Source organism: Maylandia zebra, linkage group LG23, assembly GCF_041146795.1.
Source record: "Maylandia zebra isolate NMK-2024a linkage group LG23, Mzebra_GT3a, whole genome shotgun sequence".
Lineage (NCBI taxonomy): Eukaryota > Metazoa > Chordata > Actinopteri > Cichliformes > Cichlidae > Maylandia > Maylandia zebra.
In genome coordinates, this window is record NC_135188.1 from 22,492,104 (window position 1) to 22,513,583 (window position 21,480).

At 41.5% G+C, this 21,480-nt stretch overlaps 1 protein-coding gene across 1 annotated transcript in view; it reads right to left on the reverse strand.

Moving 5' to 3' along the window:
• The window catches only part of LOC101483126 (uncharacterized), a 137,888-nt gene that overhangs the window by 100,249 nt on the left and 16,159 nt on the right, over window positions 1-21,480 (reverse strand). Inside the window, exons 9-12 of the mRNA XM_076880464.1 lie at window positions 20,107-20,547; window positions 18,719-19,162; window positions 15,915-16,322; window positions 13,460-13,891 (exon numbers count right to left, since the gene is read on the reverse strand). Of these exons, the coding sequence (XP_076736579.1) occupies window positions 13,460-13,891; window positions 15,915-16,322; window positions 18,719-19,162; window positions 20,107-20,547 (1,725 nt within the window). The remainder of the gene's footprint in view (window positions 1-13,459; window positions 13,892-15,914; window positions 16,323-18,718; window positions 19,163-20,106; window positions 20,548-21,480) is intronic.

Below are 21,480 nucleotides of genomic sequence, written 5' to 3' on the forward strand. Positions count from 1 at the left end.
GAGAACACTAAGGTCGATTAGCTCAGAGCTTTGTTTTATATCTTCTCTTTGAACAAGATAGAAATTTAGGAGTAACATGGCCTTACAAACCCAACAGTGAGATCTTGAGAGATCCAGCCTATGGCTCTTCAATGGGGTGTCACAGGGTCCCCAGGAAAAAAAAATGTAAATGTAAAATAATAAAATAAATATTCTTGTGAGACATATCACATATTGACGGGGTCGGGTTATGTTAAAAAGTATAAATTGTTATACTTTGTTCATTGGTTCAAAGGTACCCCACACTTCTTTTTTTGTTTGCTTGTTTGTTCTTGTGTATTTTTCATTTGAACTGTTACTCTGCCAGAGTACTCATATTTACAAGATGGCATTGAACGCCCCATTGGTGTATCAGGAAAACTATTTTGTACGTATGTTCCTTGAAGGGGATTGAAGTCGTTCTTTTTTCCACCGCAGCGAAGGGCTAGGAGTAGGAGAGGAGCTGCTGTATGTTTTTGTTATCGAATCGATCTGATTGTGAAATAAAGCATATGCAGTGAGAAAGCAACTCCAGGAGTCATCCCTGCCTTAAAGCTGCAACATTCTTCTGTAGCAATAACAAAGTATAACATAAATTGTTCTGTGGCAATTACACAAGAATATCCAGTAATGTCCCTGCCCACAATTAAACACATTCACTTACCAAAAATCGGGGGCATCTGCTGTGGCAAATGGGTGCAAGCCTTTTACCACAAACTTAGACACTGCTCGGTGACATTAGTCTATCCTGGCCTGAAAGGAGACGCTACCGGTAGACTGCAGTGAGAACTGCCAGCATCTGAGCCAGACTCTGTCTGTCTCTCTCATCATGGTCACCTACATGTACAGTAATGGCAGGTCTTGTAATAAGGCAGATTGCGCTAACATAATATGCACTGTTAGTTGATTATTTACCTGCCGCATTAACGGGAGAGGACGTGCAAACGTTAGCGCTGCTGCTGGGTTGAGAGTCACGAGTCCGGAGCGGAATTAAAAACGCGTGTCATCGCGTGTTTTGTGAGCAAATGCTTTTGCATATTCGTAGTGTTTCCTCCCTTAAATGAAATATCTACTTTGCAAGTTGCCCTGTTGTCATCGGTTCTCATAAAGTATAATCAAACTTTTGAGCGTTTGAGCCGCTTAGGCACCGTGTTTCCTGCCAGGTAAATGACGCTCCGCAACGTGGTGACGTCATTCGGGGCGACTGGAATCGATAAGGGAATCGTTTGCAAAAATGGCAAACGATTCCAAGGAATTGAAACAGTGGGAACCGGTTCTCAACAAGAACCGGTTTTCGATACCCATCCCTAGTGGTTGGAATGGGTCCAGTTTTGCTGCAGGCAACTGCAAGTGACAAAACTTCATCACCATCATCAATAAAGTATATTAACAGAAATAGCCTAATTTGCTTTAGCTTGCCTCTCATTCTGGTTATTCCTTGTAGCAGGTCAGTAAAGTTTACACAGCTGATATCCAGATAAACACAGCTCATTTATGTTAGCATCAAATAAAGTAGGCTTCATGCCAACTATTGGGTACAAGCTGAAAATAGAAAATAAAAAATGCTTTTGTTTGTTTTGTAATTTAAAAAAAAAAAAAAAACAACCCAAAAAAAACCAAACAAACAAAAAAACAAAAAAACCCCACATCTATGTTTCTGGCAACAGCATGTGGTTTCGCACTTTGACCACCAGAGGGCGGCGGTGGTCGCCAAACATGGGTGAAAAAAAAAAACTGTCTGAAAATGTGTTCATGAATAAATGAAGAGGAAAAAGATACACACAATTGTGAATTAGGTTCAAAGTAAATTAATAAACAAATACATGATGACGACAACTATTATAGAAATAAAGATACTGAAGGTTGCCAAAAGAAAAGAAAAAAATCAGTAGAAAGTAAGACTGAGTAAAATAAATTGACAATGGATGTTTGTGTCAGCATTTACAGTCTTTTGATTGGGTGGATGGTGAACAGTCTTTGGGTGAGGTAAAAGAAAAAAAAGTCCATTTCGCTCATGGACGGATACTGCTGCTCCAAACGGGAAGAGCGACGGCGGCGTGAGCCTAGCTGCTCCCTAGCGGACACAGCTGAGCGGCCGAGCGGGAGAGCCTCCGCTGAGCCAAGGTGGGAGGCGGAGTCGCTGGGCATGGTGAAGTGGAAGAGCCGGAGAATAAAACAGCTGGCTTGCGAGCGAGGAGCGGGGCGGCGGGAGAGCGAGCGGGCGAAGCTTGCCCTTTGACGCCCACTCTCCGCGGCGAATGCTCCGATGTAGGTGAGGCAGCAGGTGGAGGACCGCGGGGTCTCCGAGGCCCGCCCAGAGCCAGACGAGTCCCCTCAAAGACGTGCTCCCTCTCTGAGCAGAGCCGCTGTTTCCACCTGAGCTTCTCCGCCCAAATGGAGAGGGCTGCGTCCTGCCGCTCGAATAGGTCCGAGTCCGCTGGGTCATACACGTGTCTTCGTGGCACGGGTCGTGTCATTCTGTCAGGGGTTGTCGTGTACGGAGGCGAGGAAGAGACGAACCAAACGCAGGACTCACGGTGCAGAATGATGATGATGATTTATTAGAGCGAGTGAGTGAACAGAGCAGGGACGGCAGGACTGACTGAAAGACTGAACGGCTGGCTGAACAACGGAATGTAGACGGGAAGGACAACATCAACATCAATGACGCGAAGATGAACGGATGGAACTGAGGACTTAAATACAGGCTGGGTGATGAATGTTTAGAAACCGGTGAGTACGCAGCTGAACTTAGTCTGACTAATGATACATGGAAATAACTGGAACACAATACACAGGCGGTACGCTGGCACAGAAAACGAGAAAACTGAATGTGGGAAATAAATTGAACATGAGAAAACTGAAAACGCTGGACCCAGGAAACCTGACAGTAGCACAAGGACAAAGTTCTGATGGTTGAAGGGTTTGTGATTTTGTTATGGACTGAAATATTGTTACCACCTAAATCTGGAAAATATGTGCTCATAATGTAATGTGTGTGTGATAGATCTAGAAGCACATCCATTAGAAACGATTGCTGAATGAGGATCTCTATAAAAGAGTTTGGTTGTTGGTACATCCAGTGAGGCTTTGAGGACCTGTGGTTAATGGACTTAATGACAATAAAGTTGTCTTTGTGTTATCCTAGCATGCCTGGATCTGTTTCTGCCTTGTGATAGTCTGGTTGAAGAAGATAATGTGAGGTTATAGTATAAACTGACTGTGGTTGCTGTCCATGGTGCTCACCAAGGGCTGCAATGATGCTATTTATATTACTGATTATTGCCATAAATTATTTTTGCACTTAAAATGTGTGTTTGAGGGAAAGGGAGAAAATGTGAGATTCTGTGTTTACTTAAGTAGAACGTGGCAGTAAAGGCCAGCAAAACGTCACAGTGTTTTTAAGTCTGAGACAGGGATATAGACTAATATCACTCTTTCTAGCTACACACTTTACTGTGTGGGTGAGGTGTTAGTGTTTGTACACTCGACAGGAAACTTCTAACATGTGTCCACATTATTCTGCAGATTCTTTCCTTCGGCCACTGTTTAGGGGCTGAAATCAGCTTACAAAGAGCATTAGTTATGATTCTGCCATGAAATTAGGTTTGTTTCACTTCAGGTCTTTGAATAATTTTCCAGAATGTTAACCTTTCAGCCTGACATGCAATATGCTGTGTTGGTTACATGGCATCAGTGTAATGCAAATAAATGATTGTAAACAAAGGTTCTAAAAAATATAGAACTGAAAAGTTATTTAAAGTATAGCAAGAAGACTAAAGTAACAGTAAAAGTGAAAAATTCTACCTGTACAGGGGGCTTAAAGGTAAATTAGGGTCTTTCCTGTTGGTGCCCTTTGGTATGTGTTGTCAAACAATCCAAAAGCTTAATGCTCTGATGTTACACTGTCAAAGAGAAAATGATGTGGTGTGATCCTGGTTCCTCTGTGCGACTGTGCCAGCTGTACTGACACATCCGAGTCTGCTGGATCTTTTATCTAAATGAGACTGACATACTCGTTAAGTATTTCCTGAATGATACAATCTCCCCATCCCTCTCAAGCTGGCATTTTGTTTCTGTACAAATTTCCTGAATTACAGATACTGTATAATGACTGACTTTCTATAACTACAATCACTGAAACAGAATCACGTCGATTACAGACATCCAAACCTTTATTATTTATTCCCCCAGTCTATATGAAGCTCTACATTAATATGGTAAAAAAAAGTTACATTTAAAAACCTGAAATACATTAAAGGATAAATTCTTGCACAGTGTTTTTGTATACTCCTGGGGCTGTTCTTCGTACATCGCTTACTACATCCAAGATCAAATGACACATCCAAGGTCAAATCATCGCGCCAACTTTGAGCTCGCTATTCCGGTTCTCCGAACACACCTGCTGTTGACAATTAGTATATCTTAGGGGTGGGGGAAAAAATCGATACTGTGTAGTATCGTGATATTTTGTTTACTAATAATGTATCGATATTTTGTTACAAAAAAGGTTTTTGTGGACTGGAACTCTGACTTCAGAGCATGTTGATCCTTTTTCTGAGCAAGAATCCTGATATTCCTTCACTGTCCAAATGTGTTTAACTGTTTTTTGGCAGGAATAAACATGACAGTTTACTTATTTTAATTTAATTGTAATATAATATAATATACAATATACAATATAATTGTACCAGATGGTTGCATTCAGTTAAGTTGGACTAGACTGTAATACAAACCGTTCAGTTTGTCAACAATAAAACTGACTGAAATGAGAGAAAGACTGAGTGTGAGACTTTGATATTAGATAAAATGAATATTGATAAAGTTTACCTTTATGTACAGAATCTGAATATCGCAAAATATTTTTAAAAAATTGCAATAATATCGTATCGTGCGTTAAGTATTGTGATAATATCGTATCGTGGGATGTATGGTGATTCCCACCTCTAGTATAGCTGGATGAAGTAATGTGAGATCACTGGGTGGCTTAACAGGGGCTACGCATCGATAGTAGAAACATTGATCGGCAACCCTCTGATTGGTCGGCGAAAATGTCGAAGGAGCGCGCTCGGTATTTTTCGGCAGCAGAGCAAGAACTCTTGAGTGAGGGATTTCAGGAGTTTCAGAGTTTAATTAAAACGCAAGGGAACACTGCAAAGGCTGCAAAAGCAAGGAGAGAGGGGCTGGCAGAAAGTTGCTGACAAATCAAACTCGTAAGTAATTTAATAATAATAATAATAATAATAATAATAATAATAATAATAATAATAATGGATTGGATTTGTATAGCGCTTTTCAAGGCCACTATTCAGTCACTCTCACATTCACACACTGGTGGAGGCAGCTACGGTTGTAGCCACAGCTGCCCTGGAGCAGACTGACAGAAGCCAGGCTGCCATATCGCGCCATCGGCCCCTCTGGCCAACACCAGTAGGCGGTAGGGTAGATTTATTATATTACACCATATTATATTATATTATATTATATCATATTATATTACATTACATCCTCTTTCACATTAGAGCCACAACAGGACCCACTAGAACATGGGAACAAGTAAAAGTGAAATATAAGAATATTCTACAGAATGGTAATATTGATCACTTATATTGCTTTTAGTCTCTTGGAAAGAGACCCTGAAATAATCTGTTTGTTTGTTTATAACAGCAACCAAGAAAAGGGCAGAGCAAAAAAAAAGACAGGTGGTGGTCCTGCACCCCCTCGTCAACAAGTTGGTTAAGTAAATAATACCCTCACGGGAATATCGATATCTCTCTATGAGCACACTGTCGCGCTGAGCTAAAGGATCCTGTCTATCCCGCAATATACGCTGAATTCTGAGGACTCTCCTTATCAATCTTGCACCTTCCGCAATGGGTGGCTCGCGTATACGGACAGGACATGGCTGCGACAGACTTCCCAAATCCACCTTCGCTTTTATAGCCGTGGTCTCTCATCTTGATTACACGAAGTAATTTACTATTACTACTCTGAAATATGAATTACATCTGTAATAATCACATACATGTAATAGAATGTTAATAGTACATTTCCCTTTTTTTAGGAAATGACCTGTATGTATCTGTGTGACATCAATAACAGGATCAAATACTGCATTATCTTTAGTTACATTGATAATATTTATTTATGGTGAAACAGTGGTAAAATATCGCTGTTGCTTTCGTATAAATGAAGCGGACATACCTGAGTGGCCGCGATCTAATCCTGTTTACATAAAGTAAACCTGCTCCCGAGCAGGTTTACGCTTACGGCTCTGTTGCTATGACAGCAAGTCCCGGATGAGCTTCGGAGAACCGAAGGATCCAGGATCACGCGAAATCGTCAACAATCAAATCCGGCTAACTTACTTAGCGAGGTACGAAGAACGGGCCCCTGGAGCACTCAAAGCACTTTACACAACATGCCTCATCCACACATTCATACAGGCACTTTCTCTGTGCTTAACTTGGGGTTAGCATTTTGCCTGAGGACATCTGACATGCAGGCTGGAGCAGCCAGGGATCAAACCAGCAACCTTTATATTAGTAGTTGACCTGCTCTACCCCGAGCTACAGCCACCCCTCATTATAAATGAGACAGAAAGAGGACAGAAAATGATCATTATCACATGTATCTCTTAACATGAAATACAAACTAAAAATGATTTACATGTTTATGATCATTTCTTCCAGTTATGTTAAAGTACCAAACACGGTTTTATCCTGATTGCTCACTTATTGCATCGTTAATCTGAGACATCATTATAGAGTCTCTCTACTTTGTCCTGTTGAAGCATGTAGACCAGAATAAATACCATTATCACAAAAGTACAAATAATAAATATGACCGACTCACTGCACTGATAAATGGTGATGGCTTCTGTGTTTTGTCTCAATAATAAAATAACAGAATCACAATTATTACAGAAATATCAGATGTGTAAACATCAAGATGATCATCTGGCAAGTTTCAGCAAGGCCAGTATGCAGGACTCTCAGGTTTAACAGGTAAATATAAAAGTGGGCAGATTAAGGGAATGAGACACAGCTGAAACCAATCAGGACAAGCAAACAAAAGGAACACAGACAAATGACTATCAAAATAAAACAGGAAGTAACTGCATGGGGAAATAAAGACTTGAAATCCAAAAGATTAGACCGAGAATGCAAAACTCAAAATTGTGGGTCCAAGACCCAGGACTGTTACATCATCACATGACCAGTTAGACATCTGACCTTCATCAAAGAAAAATCTGCAGTAGCTCAGAAACAAAAGCAACAGTGAGTAATTGAAACAAACACTGTTGGCTGCTCGTTGTCTCCATATAAACTGTCTTCAAGTCATTGTAGAAAAAAGAAAAAAAATTAAGATGGTCTTCAAAACCCATCTGATCTAATGTCAATGTGTCGTACACTACAACATTACACTGAGTCCATGAACACAGTATCAGTGCTCCCACTCCACCCACTATTTTCATGTAATGACGACAAGAACAGAGGAAACCAGTGAATCCCAGATAATGATGATGTTCATCATGATGATGATGATGGTGACGAGTGCTTCACCAGATCTCACACTGCTTGTGTTCCTTGAAGGCTGCTCTGTGCACGATGTTGTTGCTGTAGAGTCTAGAAAGAGACCAAAGCAGAGAGAGCAGACGTCACTCATTCACTCAGAACAACATGAATCCATGTGAGCTCAGACTGTGAATGATTCCTCTGAGAGTCTGAGGAGAAACTCCTTCACTGATGGAGACTGATTCATGTTGGCTCACCGCACACAGTCGATGGAGGGGTTGATGGAGAGCAGCTGCAGTAACACATCAGTCGAAGCATCAGTGATCTGATTGTGACTCAGACTGTAACACAAACACAACAAGAGGCTCTAAGTGACCACTGCACATCATATTATTGTAGTGTGTGTGAACAGGCTGATGGTTATTGGTGCCTCCCAGAGAAGGATCAGTGTGTGACACTCACTCCAGGACTTGGACTTTGTGCAGATGTGTGATGAGAGGGAGCAGCAGCTGGTCAGTGAGCTGACAGTGACTGAGGTCCAGCTCTGTCAGCCCTTCACACGAGTCCAGCATCTGGACCAAAGACCCACAGGCCCTCTGATCCAGCGTGCTGTGACTGAGATCCAGCTCTCCACCCAGAGCTCTACACAGGGACACCGCCCGCCTCACTGTGTCCCTCTCACTGTTCACAGGAACCAGAGACAGCAGCTGGAGGAGGACAGTTTTACTGACTCTAAACAGGACAAACAGAGCAAAGAGAAACTATCAGGATGCATCAACACCAGTGTGAACAAGCTTCTCTCTGGTTTAGACTCTTCTGTGGTCTTTCCCACCTGAGGCGGACCCTGTGGAGGACAGGAAACAGCAGGTCCAGCACGCTGTCCTCCACCTCACAGTCTCGCAGGTCGAGCTGTGTGTCCCGGCTGCTGTGTGTCAGGATGGTGGAGACGGCCCTGCAGTCATCAGCAGTCAGACTCAGAGGCTCAGGCTGATCCTCCTCTGGTAGCTCCACACAGGAGGAGCAGGACAGATCCAAGCTGTGCTGCAGAGTCCTCAGCAGGCCTGACGCTGCCTCCTGCTGGACGTCACAGGCAGCACAGCAGTGGATGAACCTGAGCAGCTGATTCCTGTCAACACTGCAAGGAAAACACATACAGAAATGAACCAGCTGATGACTGTGTTGGACAGCACTGAGAAACAAGCTCTAATATCTGACCTGAGATGAGAAACGTTGTCCAGCATGAAGAGGATGGACTCTGCTCCCTCTGCTGGTATGGAGGTCCACAGGAGGTTCAGTTTGACTCTGTCTCCGTGTTTGAGGATGAAGATCAGAGCAGCACAGTCCACTGAGTCCAGCTCTCTGCAGCTCAGGTTGATCACATGACCAAGTGACCTCAGTAAACTGGGTACAGCGTGACTGTCATGAGCTCTGCAGAGCTCTCTGATGGAGCTCATCACAAAGCTGGGACTGGGCCTGAAAACAAACAGTTTATTTCCAACTTTGTTTAAAGGATCCATAAACTGCTGATTAAAGATGAGACAGCATTTCAAATCCTCCTGATTAAACAGCAGAAACTGTGTTTGGTAAAAGATCAAACTACATTCAGCACCTTTTAAACACAATCCTGTCCAGAAAGGGAAGCAGACGTGTGGTTTCCTCCTGTAAGAAGAGGTTCTTCCTCAGGTTCACAGTGATGGTCTGAGCTGACGCCTGTTGCAGCAGATAGTGAAGAAGCTCCCAGTTCAGACAGCAGGAGGTCAGGTCTCCACCAACCTTACTCAAGAAGGACAACGTTAAGTCCTTGTTCTGGATTTCATGGAGGAGACACAGAAGCTGCTGGAAGCTCTCTTCACTCAGTCTGCAAAAAATAAAGAGAGAGAAAAACAAGTTAATCTGTTTTTAAAAACTACATTTTATTTGGCCTGTGATGTTCAGGAAAGACATTTACTTGACTGTTAGAGGACCATCATGGAGCAGCAGAGTAATCAGACCCTGAGCAGGGATGCAGCTCTCAGTCAGGTCCAACCGTTCGACTGTCCAGTGTCTCAGCAGGGAAGCCAAACTACTGACAGCCCTCAACAATACTCTCTGTGATGGTCGGGCTTTCTTAGGCACAAGAGAAAGCTCTTCCACAGCCAGTGGACAGACCACTCTGCCTCTTCTTACCCACTGAAACAGGAGCAAGGACATGTCGATGGAAAGCCTGAAGATCACAGAGACAAAAGAGCAGAAATGATGAACACCAAGAACTAAAGATTCAAAGTGGACAGCAGATAAATGGTTTTTATAAGAACACGAGAGAGTTATAATTTCACTTCCTGTGAAGCTGTTTCCAGAACATTAGTTTCACTTACCTGAGCTGTGAGATATAAGGCAGACACTGAAGGAAACTCCTCACTTCACTCTCTTCATGTGAGCAGCCTGTCAGCTCCACTTGTTTCTTCTCTGGTTGGAGTTTCAGCACTTCCAGGAGGATGGAGGTCTTTCTCTCTGAGAGGTTTATGGACCAGACTGCAGGAGCTGACTGGAAAACTGACTGTAATGATGGAAGGACACTCAAGCCTGTTTTAGTCTCACAGTCCTTCACATTGGTGTACAGATTTAGCAGGAAATCACACTGATAGTCATCATCCATGTATCTCTCATTAAACGGGAATGTTTGATATCTGCACACTGATGATAACAGCTCCAGTATCTTCTCTCCTGTCTGCTGCGCTCTCTCTGCTGCTGCACAGAACAGATTCACAAAGAACCTGACTGCTTCTTCATCTGACGTCTCAGGATCAGCACTGGAACAACAAGAAGAAATATTTACACATATGCAGGTCATCTGAACAGCAATGAAAAGCCAATAACATAAGATAAGATAAGATAACCTTTATTAGTCCCACACGTGGGAAATTTGTTTTGTCACAGCAGGAAGTGGACAGTGCAAAAGTTATGAGGCAAAAATTAGAATACAATAAGAATAAATACAGTACACAACTGTACAGAATAGAATAAAATAAAATACTATATACAGTAGAATAAAATAAAATAAATATACAATAAGATAAAAATAGAATACAAATACAAATACTATATACAACTGAGTAAAAATACAACGATGACAGAAAGGATTATTGCACTTAGTATTATTGCACATGTATGGATGTGTGTGCTTGATCAGTTAAAGTCTTTGTTGTGGAGTCTGACAGCAGTGGGGAGGAAAGACCTGCGAAATCTCTCCGTCCCACACCGTGGGTGCCGCAGTCTCCCACTGAAGGAGCTGCTCAGTGCTGTCACAGTCTGCTGCATGGGGTGGGAGATGTTGTCCATCAGGGATGACAGCTTAGCCGTCGTTCTCCTGTCACTCACCACCTCCACTGGGTCCAGAGGGCATCCTAGAACAGAGCTGGCCCTTCGGATCACCCTGTTCAGTCTCTTCCTGTCCCCAGCAGAGATGCTGCCGCCCCCAGCAGACCACGCCATAAAAGATAGCAGAAGCCACAACAGAGTCATAGAAGGTCTTCAGGAGTGGGCCCTCCACTCCAAACGACCTGAGTCTCCGCAGCAGGTACAGCCTGCTCTGCCCTTTCCTGTAGAGGGTGTCTGAGTTATGAGTCCAGTCCAGTCTATTGTTCAGATGAACACCAAGGTACCTGTAGCTGTCCACAGCCTCAATGTCCATACCTTGGATGTTCAGTGGTTGCAGTGGAGAATGCAAAACATATCATATAACAAATACCAGTTTGAACTTATTCTGTTTTTTTATGGAGTATTTTCCTTTCTTTGTGAATTTTATAAAAACTGAATTATTGTCGTTAAATCAGTGCTCTGTGAGTTTATTTTTTATTAAATAAATGAGATTGTAAAGTCATTATACCTAAAAAATAACAACCAAAATCAGCACTCTGAAAAGAACAGTATGTAATTTGGTTGTTGTTCTTTAATCCATAATAACAGCTCAGTTTCATGAACTCACACATGTATGTAAAATACAGCATTAGACTTCAAAGCAACACACAACTGACAAAGTCCAACACAGCGGTGAACATGTTTCCGTATGAAATGGAGTAAAGTTGACATTTAACTGACATATAATCCTGTGTGGATGAAATCACAGTGGGTAAATATAATATTGGTGACAGTGAAATATATAATTATTTAAAAGAGTAATGTAGCCAGGTGGAAGGTCAGTGTTATGGGACATGCCACTGGCTGGCTCTGTTTCTTTTGGGGTACCCCTGGGAGCGCAAGGGATGATGGGGATCTACAGAGACATTCACAGAAGTGCTAGCTTGTATTGGTGTAACATGGGTGTTCAACGCTGTGTTTTCACTGCATGGTCTGTTTAAGCGCAAAGGGTGGAATAGTTAAGGCACCAGGTGTTGCTGTGTTTGACTTCACTAATCATCTCAGGGGGAGCTGTACTCCGTTTTTCTGCTGGATTAATGCACTGTATGTATTTGAGTTCACATCTGTATTGTAATGTTTCATTTGTAAGAGGGAAAATGTACTGTGGTTAACTGTTTAATTTGGTCTCTGTAATTTAGCAGGAGAAGCCACTAGAGTCATTTTTGCACTGCTAAGTTTGTTTTGTTTCTGGACGGGTTTATATCAGTCACACATTGACATTAGACATCTTTGAGTTCCAGACTCTGAAAAGTTGGAACAACTACCTGCAGTAGCAGTGGGTTACCAGTGCACACAGCTGTTACTTGATGAGAACTGTGTGTAGCAATTTTATTTCCTTGTTTTTACAACCTTTCATCTGGACGCTTACTTTATAATTCAGATTAAAAGAACCCCAAAGATAATCTGTGTTTTGGGCTGGTTGATTTAGCCAGGCTACAGTTAAATAATATTTAGATTTACAGGTCTCAAAATGTTGTTGTTATATCTTTTTACCCATAATCTATCTGTTCTTATATAAAGCTAATCATGTAAAGTAGAAAAGAGTGAAGAACTTTATGATTAAATATTAACCAAGGCAGATAAAATAGAAGGACAAGGGTCTAATTACATGTGTGTTATTAGCTATGATGACTTCAGATTAGATTAACAAAAAAAATGCTTAAATACATTATTAGACTGTAAATTAAAAATTGCTTTCAAAGTCACCTGGTAACTAAGCATTAGTTTCACTTACCTGAGCTGTGAGATATAAGGCAGACACTGCAGGAAACTCCTCACTTCACTCTCTTCATGTGAGCAGCCTGTCAGCTCCACTTGTTTCTTCTCTGGTTGGAGTTTCAGCACTTCCAGGAGGATGGAGGTCTTTCTCTCTGAGAGGTTTATGGACCAGACTGCAGGAGCTGACTGGAAAACTGACTGTAATGATGGAAGGACACTCAAGCCTGTTTTAATCTCATAAGAGTACAGGTCCATCAGGAAATCACACCATTTCTCTTTAAGGGGCAATCGTTCATATCTGCACACTGATGATAACAGCTCCAGTATCTTCTCTCCTGTCTGCTGTTCTCTCTCTGCTGCTGCACAGAACAGATTCACAAAGGTTGCAACTTCTTCATCTTGCCTCCGAGAAGCAACACTGGAACAATGAGAGGGAAACACTTAGTGATGCTAACTGTCTGCTAACTGCTTCCGTCAAAAGTTCTCTGATGACTCAGCAGTTGTTGGCCTCATCATCAATCGGGCCAACAAAGACAGAAAACTGACCGAGGACTTTGTCGATCGGTGCCAGTGGAATTGCCTAGAGAAGCATCTGGGCCAATAAACTGGACTGGACTAACAATACAAAGGCCATGGACACAGACATAAATAATATTATTAAAATTAAAGTGAAAGACATATATATATGGTATCCTAAAACAAATCAGCCAGGAAACCAGGAAAGTCTGGAAAAATATAAAGAAATGAGGGATTGATCCCAGTCTTTCACAAAACCATAGAGTTAACCATTTAAAATACAGTTCATTTACCTGAGCTGTGAGATGTAAGGCAGACATTCAAGGAAACTCCTCACTTCACTCTCTTCATGTGAGCAGCCTGTCAGTTTCACTTGTTTCTTCTCTAGTTGGAGTTTCAGCACTTCCAGGAGGATGGAGGTCTTTCTTATTGAGAGGTTTATGAACCAGACTGCAGGAGCTGACTGGAAAACTGACTGTAATGATGGAAGGACACTCAAGCCTGTTTTAGTCTCACAGTCCTTCACATGGGAGTACAGATCCAGCAGGAAATCACACTGATATTGAAGATCTGTATATGTGTCATTAACAGGGAATGTTTCATATGTGCACACTGATGATAACAGCTCCAGTATCTTCTCTCCTGTCTGCTGTTCTCTCTCTGCTGCTGCACAGAACAGATTCCCAAAAAACCTTCCTCCTTCATCTGCCCATAAAGTAAAAAAACTGGAACAAGAAAAAGGGGAAAAAAAGAGTATTGATAGTATTTCATGAAAAGACATGGTACATTTTGAATGTAGTGAAGGTATCCCCACAGTTCAGTGATTGTATATTAGTAGAGTTTTTCCTCATGGATGAGACTGCTGCTTTCTTGCACCATTAGGGTTGAAAACTGGGTCATGATTGTCATTTATGTGTATGCTGCATACAGAGTACCCAGCTCTTTAAATTATACATTTGGTGTGCCCTCTATCTTGTGACTATTATCATACTGGGGACTTTAACTCTTATATTTAATTAAATATAAATACATAAAAATACTGTAGTTTTACATTTGAATCCCTCTTGGTAAAGCATCTTGCGTAGATAAAGTCATGGTATAAATATAATAATGATGATAAGTAAATATTACAATTTAAACTAGTACAATGGTTTTATGGAAAAAATTATTACTTAATGTTGCAGAAATAATTATGGAACCATCAACCAAAATATCACAGAACTTTGCTGCTTTTATAACTACTGTATTTAAAATGTTTGAGGCACAGCCTAATTAAAAATATTCTCCATTATGTTGGTTTCAGCTTTCTCTTCACCACAGAAATGATTCTGCGATCAACGACCACTATTGTCGTCCGTGAAAGTCCAGGTCTTTTTGCTGAGTTCAACAGTGCTTTCTTTTTTTTCAGGATGTACCAAACCGTAGGTTTCACCACTCCTAATATTGTAACAATTTCTCAGATGTATTTTTTCTGTAGTCACAGATTAAGGATGGCTTGTTTCACCTGCATGGAGAGCTCATTTGACTGCAGGCAATCTACTGAGAGCCAAATCTTTCACATGCAAGCACCTCAAATCAGCTCCGGGACTTTTATCTTCTTAATTCATAATTACATAACAAAGAAACCTGCCCATGAATTAACCTTGGAATCAATTGTCCAATTACTTTTGGTCCCTATAAACAGAGGGTGGCACATGTTAAAGAGCTGAAACGCCTAAACCCTTCATCCAGTTTGAATGTGGATGTCCTTAAATGAAAACTGAGAGTTTACACATTATGTCCATGTCCATTATATAACTATAATTGGGATATGTTTCAGTAAACATGTAAAAAAAATTGTGTCAGTGTCCAAATATATTTGGACATAACTGTATTTCCCACGTTGTCTTTGGTTAAAGCATGTTTATTTGTTGGCTTTAGTTTGTCTTTTCTTCTTATGGACATTCTACTGTGGGCTTCATATCAACAGTTATTACAGGTGCATTTTCATTTCACTTTTGCCCGTCTTCCAATCTGCATTTGGGTGATTATACTGCAAAACACTATAGTACACTCTGGCTAGTAATGCACCCAGCAACCACTTATGGGCAAGCCGCACTTGGAGCCCTGAACATTCGGAAGCAACGTTGACAATTTGGGAGGAGGCTTCAGAAAAGTTCTGATTTATTTACCTTTGGCAAGAGTAGATGAGGGACTACAACTACCTTGGACTCTACTCTCTACCCATTGGTCACAGCTGCCACTTCTGAGAGGAAATGGCATTGTCACATTCCTCACCTAAGGTCACTGTTGCAGCCAGGCCCAGCCTTGTCCAGGCTGTTGTTTCTATGTCTAAATCTAAGCTGGCTCCATAGAAACTGTTTATCATGGGCCTGAACCCCTGAGTCTGAGTCTCCTAAGCCACCCAAGCCAGCTGACCCCAAAGCTGAGCATATGTTTTCCAAACATGAGCATTTCGACTGCAAGACTGCCTTCTTGCAGAAATGGAAATTACACAATGATTTAAGAATGTTTTCTCAGCATAGAGTGATTCTATATGAATCTAATCTATCTGGGGAAAGGAACTGCCATTAATCAAAATAAATGTTTTATTTTGAACTAGGTGTTATCAAGCCAGAATGTTTGGGTATTTAAAAAAATAGCTTTGTGCCCCCAAACTGTTTCCATTCCATAATTGCCAGTTTTTGTGGTTCCCTCAGAGCAGCTCTCCTGATGCAGAATTCAACATGTAAAGTAGAATTAATTTACCTGAGCTGTGAGATATAAGGCAGACACTGAAGGAAACTCCTCACTTCACTCTCTTCATGTGAGCAGCCTGTCAGCTCCACTTGTTTCTTCTCTGGTTGGAGTTTCAGCACTTCCAGGAGGATGAAGGTCTTTCTCTCTGAGAGGTTTATGGACCAGACTGCAGGAGCTGACTGGAAAACTGACTGTAATGATGGTAAGATGCTCACGCCTGTTTTGGTCTCATAGGAGCACAGGTCCATAAGAAAATCACACCATTTCTCTTTAAGAGGGAATCTTTCATATGTGCACACTGATGATAACAGCTCCAGTATCTCCTCTGCTGTCTGCTGTTCTCTCTCTGCTGCTGCACAGAACAGATTCCCAAAGAACTTAGCTTCTTCACAAAAATCTGAATTCTCAGGATCAACACTGAAACATCAAAAGACAAACATTTAGTGGAGATTTGATCTGAGCTGCATAAACACAACCACACACTACTGACGGACTCCATCTTGTCCATGTGTGTCCTGTATATAATGAAAGTCCATTTAAAACCGTCTTCCATCAGAGCAGCTGAACATTGTTTTTAGACTGTTACTGACTCACAATTCAATTCAATTCAGTTTTATTTATATAGCGCCAAATCACAACAACAGTCGCTTCAGAGCGTTTATATTGTACAGTAGATCGTATAATAACAGATACAGAGAAAAACCCAACAATCATATGACCCCCTATGAGCAAACAGTTTGGCGACAGTGGGAAGGAAAAACTCCCTTTTAACAGGAAGAAACCTCCGGCAGAACCAGGCTCAGGGAGGGGTGAGAGAAGGAAGACAGGATAAAGACATGCTGTGGAAGAGAGACAGAGATTAATAACAGATATGATTCAATGCAGAGAGGTCTGTTAATACATACTGAGTGAGAAAGGAAAAACTCAGTGCATCATGGGAATCCCCCGGCAGCCTACATCTATTGCAGCATAACTAAGGGAGGGTTCAGGGTCACCTGGTCCAGCCCTAACTATATGCTTTACCAAAAAGGAAAGTTTTAAGCCTAATCTTAAAAGTAGAGATAGTGTCTGTCTCCTGAATCCAAACTGGAAGCTGGTTCCACAGAAGAGGGGCCTGAAAACTGAAGGCTCTGCCTCCCATTCTACTTTTAAATACTCTAGGAACAACAAGTAGGCCTGCAGAGTGAGAGCGAAGTGCTCTAACACAAACACTAATCCTGTGTGTGCAATCACTGCGCACTGAAGTGTAGCTGTTTGTGGTTTGTGATGAACATGAGTGGAACAACAACATCTACACTTCATATCTTGTACAACAGTAGCTTCACCTTCCTACTCAGTTTCTGAATTAGGTTGGAAGTGGTGTTTACTATTTTACTTGTGCATTCATTGATGGCTTATAATTTCCTTTTTCAATCACTGGATTGTTAAACTGAAACAGTTAGTTGTAACCCTGGCCTTGACTGCATTGTGCTCTGCCTGTGCCGTTGCAGATTTTGACCGTCTATTTCCCTATGCACAGTTTTTTTGGAATTTCTCCTGTGGTGTCACGAGCCTGACCCTGAGTGTGAGAGAGTGAGAGCACTCTACACTTTGGACACTTTGGATCCCCTGCCCAGAATGCCTTTTCCCCCTGCACATTGTTGAGATTGTTGTAAATATTTTTGGCACTGTAAATAAACACACTGTTGAGCTCCTCCAACTCTACGTCTGAATCCACCCACTTGTTAGCCCTGACACTAAGGCTACGTTCACACTGCAGGTCTTAATGCTCAATTCCGATTTTTTGATCAAATCTGATTTTTCTGTCTGCTTGTTCACACTACAAATAAAATGTGACAGCAAATGTGCTCTAGTGTGAACCCTCAAAGCGGCCCGCATCCGCAAAAGACGACGTCACACACAACGTGCTCTGTTTAGACTCAGAGCAAACAATATTGTTTGACTGATAGCCCTTAATATAAAGACTTGTTTCGGACTTTATGTTTCCCAATTTTGCTTTAAGTTATAAAGTTATTTTGTTATTTACATATGGCCTAATAATGATCCTTATTGCTGTTTTAGAGAGGAGCGGTGCTTCAAAGGATAGTTGCTGATTTCTGTCAGAATCTGCAGATTTTACAGTACAAATAAAATGTTCACGTTGTCTTCCTAACAGTTTCACTAACATCTACACGGGATGGCCAGGAAGCGTTCACGATGTCTTCTCCGGTGCTGATAATTGGCGTCTGTTTTGTGTCACTGACGTAAAAGACGTATTTAATGCGACATGACCATTCAAACAGCAGTCGCTTTCTAAAACATCAGATATGTATCGGATTCAGTACCACATACGAAAGTGACCCAGGATGGATTTGACAATATCGGATTTGTGCTGTTCACACTGTCATGCCATGAACGCATATGGGTCGCATAGAGTCAAAAAAGTTGGATTTGATGCGCTTTCACCTGCAGTGTGAACGTAGCCAAAGAGTTCAGGCTTTGTTAAAAAGGTTGTTAGAATTTTACAAACTGTTTCTACTCTCTATGCTGTATTTCTATGTATGTTTGCACATGTTTCAGCTGAAGAAAAGGTCTAATAAACACAGTTGTTTACAGGGCGCAATGTTTCCCTCTTAAATAAGGGAAGAACTGAAATAAAACTGAAATATGATAACATATAAATGAAGTCACAAATATCGTTTCAATAATGATGAAAAATATATCACTATTGGATTTTGTAAAAATAATTTTTGGATTTGTTTAGCTTAAAATATCCCAGCAATACATTTCTGAACAGATACAGTATATAGTAACAGAAATGATGACTTATTTACCTGAGGTGTGAGATGTAAGGCAGACACTGAAGGAAACTCCTCACTTCACTCTCTTCATGTGAGCAGCCTCTCAGCTTCACTTGTTTCTTCTCTGGTTGGAGTTTCAGCACTTCCAGGAGGATGGAGGTCTTTCTCTCTGAGAGGTTTATGGACCAGACTGCAGGAGCTGACTGGAAAACTGACTGTAATGATGGAAGGACACTCAAGCCTGTTTTAGTCTCACAGTCCTTCACATGGGAGTACAGATCCAGCAGGAAGTCAGACTGATATTCATTTTCTTCAACACCCATGTCTCTGTTATTTAGAGGGAATGTTTCAAAGCTGCACACTGATGATAACAGCTCCAGTATCTTCTCTCCTGTCTGCTGCGCTCTCTCTGCTGCTGCACAGAACAGATTCACAAAGAACCTGATTTCTTTATAAAATTCTACTGGAGGATGAACACTGGAACAATAAGAAGGAAACACTTAGTGATGATTTGATGTTAGCTACATAAATACAACCTACTTAGGGACTCCATCTTGTTCATATTTCTAACTGTATTCCTTACTCATAACTGTAGGGAGAAATTCTTTGTGGTAAGTATTTCACTTTGGAGTAGTGCTTGTAAATACAGTCACTTCTCCGAATCTCCTCTAACTTTATTATAAGGTGCGCCTGTAGCCCACTGTCCAGTCTCTCACAGCATTTTGCTCTCATCTTGGTTGCAGATGGCAGTGACCGGCACAGGTATGTGGAAAATGGAGATAATATCTGTAGATTAGCTTTCAGAGCACATTTGTTGATTCCTTTACTAGTGTTTGTGGACCAGGTTTATTTTCCCTGGTGGTTGCTTCATTGTTTAATTTTTAATAATGGTAGTTATATTACCAATCAAAAGCACACAGGCTTATTATTGACAAGGCAATGGTGTTGCAAATTAATTACAAGACTTGTGCTGTAGAAGTTAAACCGCAGGGTAAGAACATTAACATTCAGTTAATTGTTGCTTGATTATTATTATTATTCACTATGACGATGTAATTAAAATAGCAGTTCAAGCAACCAAAAAATTCATACAATGATGGGCCACTTGGTTAAGCAATCTGCAGGGACAAGCGACCAATGGTGCTACCCGTTGTTCACTAAATGAGCCTCACTACAATCATCAAAACAGTGTCTTGTACCTGTGCCCAGTGCTTTCATACACACACTTGAATGTCGAGGAAGGACTCACCAAGGGTTGTTAGTTTCAATCGTTATGCCAATGTACTGTATTCAGCTGCAGTCAGCTAAGACTGAAGAAGTCACTTGGATGAGTGATGGAATATTTCGCCCACAAAAAATGCTACATCCAGACAGACAGAATCAGCTTTTGGGATTAATGATGTAAAGTAGAATTAATTTACCTGAGCTGTGAGATATAAGGCAGACATTCAAGGAAACTCCTCACTTCACTCTCTTCATGTGAGCAGCCTCTCAGCTCCACTTGTTTCTTCTCTGGTTGGAGTTTCAGCACTTCCAGGAGGATGGAGGTCTTTCTCTCTGAGAGGTTTATGGACCAGACTGCAGGAGCTGACTGGAAAACTGACTGTAATGATGGAAGGACACTCAAGCCTGTTTTAGACTCATAGGCCTTCATATGGGAGTACAGATCCAACAAGAAGTCACACTGATATTCATCAGAAATGTCTCTGTCATTAAAAGGGAATGTTTGATATGTGCACACTGATGATAACAGCTCCAGTATCTTTTCTCCTGTCTGCTGTTCTCTCTCTGCTGCTGCACAGAACAGAATAATCAAGGTTCTTTTGGTTCCTTCATAAAGATCTGACCACCAAGGAACAACACTGGAACAATAAGAAGGAACGATTTAGTGATGATTTCATCTGAGCTGCATAAACAACCACACATTACTGATGGACTCCATCTTGTCCATGTGTGTCCTGTAAATAATGAAAGTCCATTTTAAAGCCGTCTTCCATCAGAGCAGCTGAACATTGTTGTTAGACTGTTACTGACTCACAACACAAACACTAACAGAAAAAGTGAAGAAATTTGCGTTTAGTCAATTATTTCTTTGCGGTAACAATGCTTTTTGGCATTAAGTCCTGTTGAAAACATGCTTTGTTTCCCCTCAAATGGGGCCACATTTGTAAGGAAACTGCATTTGTGGGGTGAGCAAAACTTGCCAAATCTTTTCTGCCAATACCAAACTGTCATGGTCGCTGTGTGGCAGGCAGGATGAGGACCCAAAATGCAAACTCACGGACTCAGGGGATAAACTCAAAATGCAGCTTTATTGCTGACAGGTGACAAACGAAAGCAGTGATACCAAAGCAATACAAAACTAAACTACACTGGGAAAAGCTAATTGTAACATATACCAGAAGACACGGGGAGAACCACACACAGCATGAGGGAGAACGCGACGCCGAACAGAGGGAGACGCAGACAGAAATACACAGAGGGTTAACGAGGAAAGTGGGAACACACGGGGAACACAGCTGACACAGATAACCATAACGAGACAGGGCGGGGTGAACATAACACTGACGGGAGACGGGCAGAGTCAAACAGGAAGTACAGAGGTTCAGACAGGAGGAGAGAGCACGGGGAAAACACAGACATAACGGGCTGGGGAAACATGGAATAAAACATAAGGAGAGACGAGGGCTCACAGATACACAGAGGGGCACACAGGGGGTAAAAGCCACGAAGGGAAAACACTTAGGGAACAACACAACAGGGCAACTCAGGAAACATGGCCTAAATAGGGAACA